The sequence below is a fragment of the Octopus sinensis genome, linkage group LG1 (assembly GCF_006345805.1).
Source record: "Octopus sinensis linkage group LG1, ASM634580v1, whole genome shotgun sequence".
NCBI lineage: Eukaryota > Metazoa > Mollusca > Cephalopoda > Octopoda > Octopodidae > Octopus > Octopus sinensis.
Window position 1 is genome coordinate 30,532,836 of NC_042997.1, and position 12,590 is coordinate 30,545,425.

At 37.2% G+C, this 12,590-nt stretch overlaps 1 protein-coding gene across 1 annotated transcript in view; it reads left to right on the forward strand.

The window, feature by feature from the left end:
• LOC115224103 (A disintegrin and metalloproteinase with thrombospondin motifs 16-like) overlaps positions 1 to 12,590 on the forward strand; it is a 123,186-nt gene that overhangs the window by 39,807 nt on the left and 70,789 nt on the right. Inside the window, exon 3 of the mRNA XM_036515185.1 lies at positions 5,790 to 6,139. Coding sequence (XP_036371078.1) covers positions 5,990 to 6,139 — 150 coding nt within the window. The 5' untranslated portion in view covers positions 5,790 to 5,989. The remainder of the gene's footprint in view (positions 1 to 5,789; positions 6,140 to 12,590) is intronic.

Below are 12,590 nucleotides of genomic sequence, written 5' to 3' on the forward strand. Positions count from 1 at the left end.
AAGCGATAGCTTGCTATTTCTAATTGTTTTAAGTGCCTATGCAGGCAGAAAAATCCCTTGATCACTGAACCACGACTCAGCTGAACATAAAGGTTGTGACAGCTAGGGTAAAAGAGCGAGCTGCACTATCTGGTATACACTACAACTACATAACATGCAGTAACGTGAAATGAAGCTTCTTGCTCAATGATACAATGCACTGACTAGTCTATGAATTAAGGTCACAGGCATCACAAATATGATAGCTGTGGGTATATTATTTTTTCAGGTGTTCTGGCCCGTATTTTAATATATAAAAATGAAGTGTTAACATTTACAGTATGCAAACTAGTAGCTCCAGTCTTCTGTAGCTACTTTAATTATTGAGTATATAAATAGATTGGCTGTTCGTTTCTCTAGGATTGACCAAAATGATGGAGACTCTTCTGATGAGAATCCTGTAAGTTTCGAAAATCGATTAAGGTTATACTATTTTACTCTTTTACCTGTTTCAGTCATGTGACTGTGGCCATGCTGGAGCACCGCCTTTAAGGTTGTTCATTTTTTTTTACATTATACGGAGAAACAACTAAATTAGCCCTGTTTATATAGAGAGATATGTGTGTGTGTCGATGTATCTCTTTCTCTTTCTCTTTTACTTGTTTCAGTCATTTGACTGCGGCCATGCTGGAGCACCGCCTTTAATCGAGCAAATCGACCCCGGGACTTATTCTTTTGTAAGCCCAGTACTTATTCTATCGGTCTCTTTTGCCGAACCGCTAAGTGACGGGGACGTAAACACACCAGCATCGGTTGTCAGGTAATGCTAGGGGGACAAACACAGACACACAAACACACACACACACACATATATATATATATATATATATATATTATATATATATATATACATATATACGACAGGCTTCTTTCAGTTTCCGTCTACCAAATCCACTCACAAGGCATTGGTCGGCCCGGGGCTATAGCAGAAGACACTTGCCCAAGATGCTATGCAGTGGGACTGAACCCGGAACCATGTGGTTGGTTAGCAAGCTACTTACCACACAGCCACTCCTGAGCCTATGTGTATATTCTATGTAAAACAAAAAATTACTCCATTCATAATTAAGCTCGCGAAATATCTCATAAGGAAATGACATGAGTGTATTATAAAAATACTTTATTTGAAAAAAAAAATTGACGTTGTTGCGGATAGTGGGGGAGGAGGTGACGAATCAAACATGCGTCAGAATTGCGTACAAGAAATAAACTTATCAGTAGAGCAGGTTCTAATATTAGCATCCTCACTAAACACAGGAGAAGCAGGATATGAAGGAAAAGTAATTTATAAGTAGAGCAAAAAAATGTTGCAATGTTTTTTTTTGTTTTTTGTTTTATTAGAATCATGTATCGACTTCAAAGTTAAATATGTATATATAAAATTTTAAAAATATGACTTCTTGAACAGTCATCAAGGAAACTTGAAGTAATTTTACAAACACGTCATTGGTCTTGTGAAATCATTATTTCCCATATATCATGTGTGTGTGTGTGTGTGTAGGGAGAATTCACGAAAAAACAAAAGACGAAGACAGGTGGTGTAGAAAACAAACAGATGTATTAGTATAACGATCGGGATTAGAAAAAGTCTTTTACGTTTCGAGCCTACGCTCTTCCACAGAAAGGAACACAGAAAGAAACAAGGAGAGAAGCAAGGGTAGAAACATGTGTTTGTGTGCATACTAAAAGAAAGAGAAGAAATAATAATGAATTGAATGAATACCCAAGTGTACAATACAGTTACTGAGAGTAAACAGAATCGGATCTAGAAGTGACTAAAGGTGCAAATTAAAATAAAAAATTCATAAATAAACAATGCAGTGGATCAAAATTCAAAGACAGCGGAAAAAAAAGCAGAAAGGAAGATGTTGTTTAGACAACTATAAAGATTCGCTAGTACTTAATTTTCAATATTTGCAGAGAAACTGAGTCAGTGACCAGGTTGCAGATGTTGCAACGAAACATTTTCACACAATACATTATATATCCAAAACTAAAGTGAAAAATCAAAACAAACATTGTGTTCTGAAGTGATTAAACGGCTCTTTCACGGTGTAATTATGTAGTATATTGGTGTCATAATAAAGAATAAGAGTTATTTCTGTGGTTTAGCCTTAACTCAGCGCTGACCTTGTAAGAACCAACGAGTATACTGTGCCTCCGAAGACTATGCTGAGTACTTAGGGGTGGTTGTTGTTATTTAGCCTCATATCAGCGTTCATCGATCAAATCTATTATCAAAAGCATTCCGGTCGTGACCACCAGTTTTGTTTTTAAAGATAATTTACTTCAGACTACATTATCCATAATTTGGTGGAGATTTGGCGGATTTTTCAATTGCATGAACTAAAAGTCGGAGGGGGACAGAATAAACTACCTGCATTAACTTGCTATGAAAGCAGGTAGTAATTTTACCCTGTACTTATTCTTGGTGCAAGTTTTGAAGAGTGCAGTTCGATTTTAACTGTTATCTTTTCAAAGTTATAATGGCAGTGACAAAGGAGAACATTCGGTATGTTTTGCTTTATGAGACCAGTAAGGGCAATAGCGCAACGGAAATTGCGAGGAATATTAATGCAGTATATGGAGATCGGACAATAAACGTAAGCCAGTGTCAACGGTGTTTCCAGAAATTCCGAGCCGGAAACTACAGCCTAGACGATGGTCCTCGTCCAGGAAGATCTGTAGAGCTCGACAACGACGTCCTGCAAACCCTGGTGGAACAAAATCCCATTGTAACTGTTGATCATTCAACCATTCATCGGAAGAGTCAAAAAATTGGGTCAATGGGTTCCTCACAAACTTTGCGAGTGTAATCGTGCGCAGAGAGTGAATGTGTGCTCTTCTTTCCTGTCATGTCTCACGAATGGACCATTTTTGGACCGAATAGTGACTGGTGACGAGAAATGGGTTCTCTATAAAAATGTCAAGCGCCGAAGACAGTGGCTAGGGAAAAGAGAAACACCGGCGCCCTAGACTAAAGAAGGTCTTCACTCACGTAAGGTGTTCTTTCAACAGGATAATGCTTGGCCTCATACAGTGAGGATGACATTCCAAACGCTGGAGCAGTTTCAATGGGAAACGATGCTCCACCCACCATATTTTCCGGACATTGCCCCATTTGATTATCATTTATTCCGCAGTCTTCAAAATCCTTTGAACGGAAAAAATATGAATTCTGTAGACGAGGTCAGAACAGTACTGGAGGAATATTTTTCGTCACAGACAAGTGAATTTTGGAAGAGGGTCTTTGCAAGTCTACCCGATAGATGAAAGAGCATTGTAGAAAATGAAGGAGAGTATATTTTAGATTAAAAAGGAAATTTATCTTAATTTTGAAAAATAAAAGTTAAAAAAAGCCGCATTATTTATGGTATTTGTTATCTTCATTTCACTTATTTCTGTGTCTCTTGTAACGCTTTTTTTTTTGCTGTTGGTGAAATAGTTAATAGTATTAGAGGCCAACAAATTGAGTTTGGTAATTCGTATATTGTCGAGAGTAACCATGTTTCGTGCATGACCAGACCAAGTCTAGCTGTCTTAATTTAGAAACTACAAAAGTGATATCTCTTTAAGTAACGGTAGTACATTCATCTAAATTCATTTCTTCTCGCAGGAAAAATTAATTGTATTAAACAAACGGTCTCTCCAGTAAAAGTAGGGTTTATCTCTCACTTCATACTCGATGAATTGAAATTAAGCATTGGACAAATGGGTCTCAGAAACATGTATAGGAACAAATAATAATAAAATATTATTTAAATGGGGGAAATTCAAAAACTAGTGATCGTTGGAACTACTCATATCCTACGATAAATATTGTCTATGTAATTCTAAAAACGTTTTAATTTGTGAACATTATCAAAAGTACTTTAAAATGTATATTAAAGCAAACAACTTTTACTATCATCTTAAGATTACACTATCACCCAAATTAGTTTTTAAACAAACTTCTAATTTTCTTGTTTTGACAGACATGCTCTAGAACAAAGGTTCTCAACGGGGGCCATTTGCAGCTCGAGAGGGGAGTTTTGAAGCAAAGGGGCAATAGGGGGAGTTAAGAGACTTGGCGCTACGGGAGCGCTGGAAGACACTCGTCTTTGGCAAGTTTAATTTGAAATTAACGAGTAGTAGCCATATTTTCAGGTCTTTGCGATAGTCAGTTAAAAAAAACCATGCATTTTGTTTCAAATTTTCAAAAACTTAAAAAACACTTTTTTTCACTTTGACGACATCAAACAAATTCCTGATACCGTGTGTAACTGGCGTCGGTAAAGTAAAACCTCCAAAACAAAAACAAAAACTAAAAACAGATGAATAGTGACAGACGATTAAAAGAAAACAAAGTAATGATTAAAAGCGAAAAGTTGAATGTGTGTGTGTGTGTGTGTGTGTGTGTGTGTGTGTGATGTGTGTGTGTGTGTATGTGTGTGTGTGTGTGTGTGTGTGTGTATGCAAATATATAAGGAATGGTGGTCATAATTTTGGATCAAACTGGCTTTTGGGAATGGCTGGTAGGTATGTATTTGTGTATGTATGTGTATGTATGGGTGTGTGTATGTATATGATTGCGTGTGTTGCCATTTTGAATTGCTTTCTGTGATTGAACTGAAATTGACACCTGGTTATTAAAGACTTAACCACATACACACATACATACACACACACACACACATACACACACACACACACACACAAACACACACACACATTTGTTTTAGGTTTTGTACCCATTTGAACTGCATTTGAACTTATGTTCTGAAATTTAAATTTTGAAATTGTTTTAATTATAAAATTACACCCCAGCTAAAAACACATCTTTTGGCTTTGGAAAACAGAACCTTTTGTTACTCTTTCTATATTTTTGTTAAGTTAGAATTTTGTATTCTGCCTTCTACATAATGGAATCGATACGATTATGCAAAAAACTCCCCACCTCAATATGTCAGATTGTTGCACAAGTTCTAGCTGTTTTGATAAAGGAAATCTGAAAGGTTTGAAATGACTTCATCGGCATTTACTTGTACCAAAGACCACTCATTCTATAGACAACACGTTGATCTCATAAGTGTCGCGTGGTAGAAATAAACGCAATTACCAAACTTTCAATTCATTATTTTGTTTTTTGTTGGTTTTTTTTTTTTGCATTTCAATTTGTACATCTGTATTCCTGGCTGCATACAAGTGTATGCGTAAAACAACGTCCTTTATTTTTTAACTATTATCTGCTGATATCAAAATAGCTAGTATATTGAAAAAGGAAAATATTTTTAGTCATTTGTGACTCCAAGGGTCAAAAGGAGTCCTTTGGCGAAAATGGGTTGAGAACCTTTGCTCTAGAACAATACTTTGTGTAAAACCAAAAATATGACACTATAGTCATAATACTCACTTGAACTTCTAACTTGTCTCTTGAGGTCTCTGAGTGAGAATTGGAATAAAGAAAAGAATTATTTCACGTTTTCCCGAAGTTTCTACATTCTTGTGACGTCATCAACATGCTATTCCCGCTGGAAAGCATTAAGTTTCTAAAATGGAAAAAGAATTCGAAAGATTGCTTTGATTCAGTGGCATAGTGACTGTCGTATCTACGAGCAGCCTTCAACGTTTTCTATCGAAAGGGATTCTTTACCCAATATTTACAATAATTTTGTATTTCTTTTGAAATCCTGCTTTCTTTTTTAAACCTGCTTTGATTAAACCTTGGAGTAGTGTTTAATTATCATTTTTTTTCTGTTTTACTTTTTCAGATTATGAGGCAGCATACGCAGTTGCATTCAATTCAAAAGGAGAGACTCTGATAAAACACACCGGAAATAAATCATTATTAGCTGTAGACGATGATCTCGATATAATATTCATTAACATAAGCAGCGCTTTAAAGGAATTTCAATTAAAATTCATCCGAAATGTGGATGTTTTTTCACCCGCGTTTCAAGTCCATTATCAAATGCCAAACAATAATAGCAAAAAAGAGTCTTCTTTGGACGTTCAAATGGAAGAAAATATTGAGACGAACAATGTTCGGGCTTGTTTTTACAGGGGTTCCTTAATCGGAGAAGACGATTCCTATGCTGCATTGAGCATCTGCGGTGGTTTGGTAAGTCTTAGATCTGCATTATTTGTTTTGGTTGTTGTTTGTTGTTATTATTTTCCATACTGTTGGGAATGATGACGAAGTGAAGTTCGACGGTGTTCTACAAGCTTGAATGAATAGTTTTGCAGAAGTTCCAATGTTACACCGTTCGGCTCATATTTAGCCATTTCCAAACTTCCATGTTGGCTGCATGAATTGTTGGTTTTATGTGGAAATAATAACATTGACAGACAAGTTGTTGTTGTTGTTGTTGTTGTTGTTGTTGTTGGTGGTGGTGGTGGTGGTGGTGGTGGTGTGGTGGTGGTGGTGGTTGTTGTTGTTAAGCAACAAGACGGGTAAGAGTGATTAGGTAATGGTCTAGGGCTTAGGGGCGGGAGACCCCAGACCTTGGAAAAAAAAAACTTTGGTCTTATTGTAGTCGAGGGGCTCTTCGTTGACGCCCGACACCACTAGGAGGTGGCCCTCGAAGTCGCTGGAAATGGAGATCTCCAGGTCCAAATTCTTGAATGGCTGCTGGTGGTGGTGATTTGAGGCTGCTGCAGAGAACGAAGCAACAGAAGGGAATGGTTTGAGGACAAGTACTCACTGTGAGAAATACGAACTTATCCAATTTCCGAACAGAAATGAAATTCGTTAATTGCCGGCGCCTCGATGCTGTGCGGCTTAAGAATAAACATAGTCATGTTAATACGTATAAAATCTCTTGTTGCATTTAATATGTATTAAATCTCTTGTTGCATTTAATATGTATTAAATCTCTGCTGCATCAAGCCACATGAAGTCCTTTTGCAGATTGCGATGAGACTTAAAACGACTGGTTTCGTGGCTTTTAGCAATTCGTAAAGATTCGGCTACGTCTCCTCTAGAAGCTTCAGAGAATTGCTACATATTAAATATGATCAAGACAGGAAATGATAAAACTTATTTACATGATAACACAAGGTTAACAACCGGGTAATAGTAACGAGATAACTAATACAAGATGGATTATTTGCAAATTAATATACAAGAGCATATTCATATGTATTAATTTCGCTGTAAAATACTGAATTCAAATTTTGGCACAGCGCCAGCAATTTCTGGGTAGGGGATAAGTCGATTACATCGATCCCAGTGTTCAACTGAAACTTCTTTTATCGACCTCGAAAGGATGTAAGGCAAAGTCGACCTCCGCGGAATTTGAACTCAGAACGTGAAGATGAACGAAATGTCGCTAAACATTTTGCCCGGTGCACAATCGATTCTGCTAGCTCGCCGCCCTCTCGATGTTGAGTAATAACGCAATGAAGACATTTTCAGAAGCTTGGAATGTTTTTATTTGTTGACTGCAAACTAATGATTTCGTGACAACTACTCTATTTTACATATAACATCTTACAGAAGGCATCTTATTTTAGAAGGCATTAAATACAGTGTCTCACGCTGCCTCGGTGAATATTAGACATCAAAGAAACACGTAGATAATCGTGGCTTCTTGTCAAAAATAAAAGACATGTGTAGTCAATTTTATTTAATTAACAATACATCCTAATCAAATCTTTATATCAATATATGACTTACAGAGATGTACTTGCATAGCAAGTGGCCTGATCTGAGATCGTGTGCTGGAACGAAAGCAATTGCAGCGTAGAAGGTGTTTATAAGCCATTTAAGAAACTCACAAAACCCGTTAGATTCACTCCAACATTTAAATTTTGTGTGTTTCTTATATGACTTACAGTTCTTAAACAATTTGGGGAATACACAGGCATGATAACAGTAAGTTAGCAATTTCGAAAAACGGCCCCACTCAGCTACAGTCCCAATCAAAATAACACATGCTCCCATAATTCGGTTGTTTATATTCAGTCATTATTCAGACTATAATGCTGCTACTGTTTAGCCCAATATCATCCACGTTGGAGCACACTTTGATCAAAGATTTTCCAGCCATGACCATGTCGTCTTTTAATCATTCTTAGATACTCAGGCACAGAGCACGAGAAGCTATAATACTGAATGTCTTTCCCTTCTTCAGAGAACATATGATAGGATTTGAAAAGACTTTACTGTCTTTTTAACAGGTAACAACTACACTGGTTCCTTGTTGATTCGATATTCAGAAGCTATATTTAACCTAGAGGTATAGCTGTATCAATTAGCGGTCAGATAAAACTTTTCAGTCTTTCTAGCTTTCTCTCTTCTTCATTAAATCTGTTGTGGTCAGATCAGGAGATGGATGGGTTCTGCCAGGTCTAAATGCATTAAGGACATGTCACAGCTGTTTCCGTACAACTTCATCAAAGTGTTGAAAGCACAAAGCAAAGCAGGGTATGCAGTAAGGTAATATGAGGAATCTGATCTTTCTCAACTCAGAACTTTACCCGTAACCAATAGATGGATATTTATTAAGATGTACAACGTGGTTCAGTTGTTAATATACATAAATATGAGGGCAGCGAGCTGGCAGATTGTTAATACGTCGAGCAAAATGCTTAGTGGCATTTAATCCCTCTTTATGTTCTAAGTTAAAATTCTTTGCCTTTCCTCCTTTCGAGGTCGATAAAATAAGTACCAATTTAGCACTGGGGGTCGATGTAACCACCTCGTCCTCTCTCCTTGATACTGCTGGCCTTGCGTGAAAATTTGAAATCAACTTACACAGCTATGTTTATCAATTGAAAGACTAAAACCTCAACCACAAGGAAAATTCAATGAGAAAGCCTCCACACAGTCGCTTAACGTTCTAGAAAAAGTAGCTAAATCACCCTCAGATCATACGCCGCCATCAAAAACGAGCTCCATAGTTTTTAATAGAGAAAAGAGATAGTCACAACCAGAATGTTTTTGATCATAGAACCACTCAATCAGGAACAGGTTTAAATAATAACAACAACAACGACCAAATCCAGGTTTATTTAAACACATGATAAAGTATCTATTAACTATTTGCACTTGGGTACACTGTTGACTAATCGCCTTCATGGCTGTAGCAAAAGTAATGCATTATTGTATGCAGCGCAATACAATAGCCGCAGTTTTCTTTTTTATACAAAATATGAATCAAATACAGTTCTATATTTAATAAATGAGGAATTATGTAAATAATGTACATAATGAGTCAAATACTTCACTATATAATTTTACAATGTTATACAGTGCGTTTTATAGAGAGATAGATACGTACGTTTGTCTGTGTGTGTGTGTGTGTTTGGGAAATCCTTCAGCAATTGATCAATCTCAATACCAGTAAACCAAGTTGACATGAGAATGCAAGGAGGTCTTTCAAGTACTGTGCACTAAACGAATGAACAAGCGATATATATATATATATATATATATATATATATATATATATATATATATATATAAAGTTAATCCAAACAAGAAAGCACAAAAAAAAACACAACAACGCGAGGACGTGGAACAAATATAGTATTATTGGACGCTCAGGAAAGAAGGAGGGTTTAACGTTTCGAGCGGAGCTCTTCGTCGGAAACATAGGAGAAGGAAAGATCCAGAGAAGGGAAGACAGAGGAAAAAAAGTCGCCAAATATATAATTTGAAATAAGCAGAAAATGGAGAAAACTTTTGATCAACAAAACAAACAAATTGACCAGCATTAGCTAATTATTTTTTTAATGCAAAAAATAACATGTAACGTTTTGTATTAAAAAATAATTTTGCATTAAGGGAGTATTTGTACTGACCAGTACAGTAACTTAAGTACCGATGTCTCTATTCTATTAATCAATGTGATAGATTAAATTATGAAATATACTGACATAGGATTTTCTTTTTTGGCCATGGTAGAACTGAACACTATTTTTGCACGTCGATGTTGGTCAATTTGTTTTGTAAATCAAAAGTTTTCGCCATTTTCTCCTTATTTAAATTTGATTCCTGATAAACTTTTTTGTTTATTCTGTTATTACCTGTACCTTATGAGCATAGTGCGCTTTCATACCCATGCCCAGGGTTAACATAGGTAAATGATAGCGGTAATAAGAACGGATATTCTTGTCCCTTAGTTATTCCAACCGCTAACTCTACTTACCTTATATCATAGTGATCCTCGTGACCGACCAGGCTATCAGATCGCTGGTCACAATGCGCTTCACAATGTTTTAGCTTTCAAATGACGCCACCGCGCTGGCTAAGCGAGCAGGTCAACAGAAGAAAGAGTGAGAGAAAGTTGTGGCGAAAGAGTATAGCAGGGATCGCCAAAGAGATCTAATTGCTTTAATGTTCAATGATTAGCGATACGAATCAATAGGATTATTAACTCTATTAACATCGAAATGAGATTTGTGCAATATATTAATCTCACAAGGGCATAAGAAAGGATTAAGTTAACTAGCTACAAACAGGATTTGAATCGGAGCCGTGGACTTTGCTGCCATGCAGGATTCTCTCTGATGCTAATTACATAAACACACACACATATGCACACTGTCATATGTGCATGTGTGTGCATGTGACTTATGTGTGTGTTTTTTATATTGTGTGTCGTTAGAGCATGAATAAAATATCTCGTTTCTTGTAATTCTTAACGTTCTTAGTTCAAACTCCACCCAACTAAACTTCGCTTTTCAACTTTATGGGGTCAATAAAGGCAAATACCATTTCATGGCTGTTATTTAGCAGAATTCAAAGGACGAACGTTGGGCGACATGTCTTCCAGTATATTTTGGGGGGGTTCCGTGTGTTCTGAATCCAAATTCTCCCGTCCTGTCAAAACAAAAAAGCTGAGCTCTTTCGTATCCACAAGGCTCTTAAACAAGAACCGAAGTGTTTCAGCTGAGTCATCTCTATGCCAGAACATCGGCTGACAGGTGATAATGCAAGGCAACCTTTAACTTTCGTGTGTGTTTCTAGTATGCGTGCATGTATGTACGTATGTGTATAAAAAAGGAGCACTCCATCAGTTACGACGACGAGGGTCCCAGCTGATACGATCAACGGAACAGCCTGCTCATGAAATTAACGTGCAAGTGGCTGAGCAATCCACAGACACGTGTACCCCTAACGTAGTTCTCAGGGAGATTCAGAGTGACATAGAGTGTGACAAGGCTGATCCTTTGAAATACAGGTTCTATTCCTATTTGCCATCTGAGTGGACTGGTGCAACGTGAAATAAAGTGTCTTGCTCAAGGACACAGCGCGTCGCCGGGAATTGAACTTACGACCTTACAATCGTGAGCCGAATGCCCTAACCACTAAGCTACACGCCTTCACGTATGTGTGTAGATAGATAGATAGATAGATAGATAGATAGATAGATAGATAGATAGAATAGATAGATAGATAGATAGATAGATAGATAGATAGTTAGCTAGATAGATAGATAGATAGATAGTTAGCTAGATAGATAGATAGTTAGCTAGATAGATAGATAGATAGTTAGCTAGATAGATAGATAGATAGATAGATAGATAGATAGATAGATAGATAGATAGATAGATAGATAGATAGTTAGATCAGAGGCTACTCCACGTCATCAGTGTCACTCGGGCGCTTCACGGATTTCGAATAAGACACTCGAAGAATTTCACGTTTTTCCGCTTTGTTTCTAGCCCCAAGTGGCTTATTTTTATATCTAGCACAATGTCTTTCTCCATTTCTAAGTTAAGGGTAAAAATAAAGCAACCCTGCATAACACATCTGATCTTTACACAGACGCACAGAATAACGGCAATCAAATAACAACAGCGGAGTACACAACAAGCATCAGCGATCTCCCTGTCACCTGTACTCTTGACAAGAGATGCCAGTTAGTCTTTTGTACCTACCAGGCTCGTTCGTATTAGCCCGAGTTTCTGGGTAATTTTTCGTTCCTTCAAGAATATTTTAGAACGGAAACTTTTCATGGATTGGAATTTAAATCCTAATCTCTATAAAAATTTATTGTTTCAAGAAAACATTGAATTTGAATTACGTTTTTTACGATTATAAATAACAACTCGGTCTGTAACTTCTGAGCCCAAGTTAGGCGTGTGTGAATGATGTCGAGATAACGTCTACTACGAATGATATTTTTTGACACAGGGCACCTCTAAGACGACCGCCAGACGCTGAACGAAAGTAAATTAACTGCGACCAGGCTCAATAAAGGGAGCCCGAGTTATTGGCTGCAATTACAGACTTGAAGTCAGTGTTGGTCGAAATTAAATCAGCTTGCAAATACACGTTCACTTTACTAAATTTATACTCGGGCTAAGCCCAAACAGCCTGAGTGCCAGAGTCACCACTGGTATATATGTGTGTAAGTGTGTGTGTGTGTGTGTGTGTGTGTGTGCGTACGTTTCGTTAAAACTTGACAATGTTCCAGCTATATGGAAGCACTCCGTCGGTTACGACGACGAGGGTTCCGGTTGATCCGATCAACGGAACAGCCTGCTCGTGAAATTAACATGTAAGTGGCTGAGCACTCCACAGACACGTGTACCCTTAACGTAGTTCTCGGGGATATTCA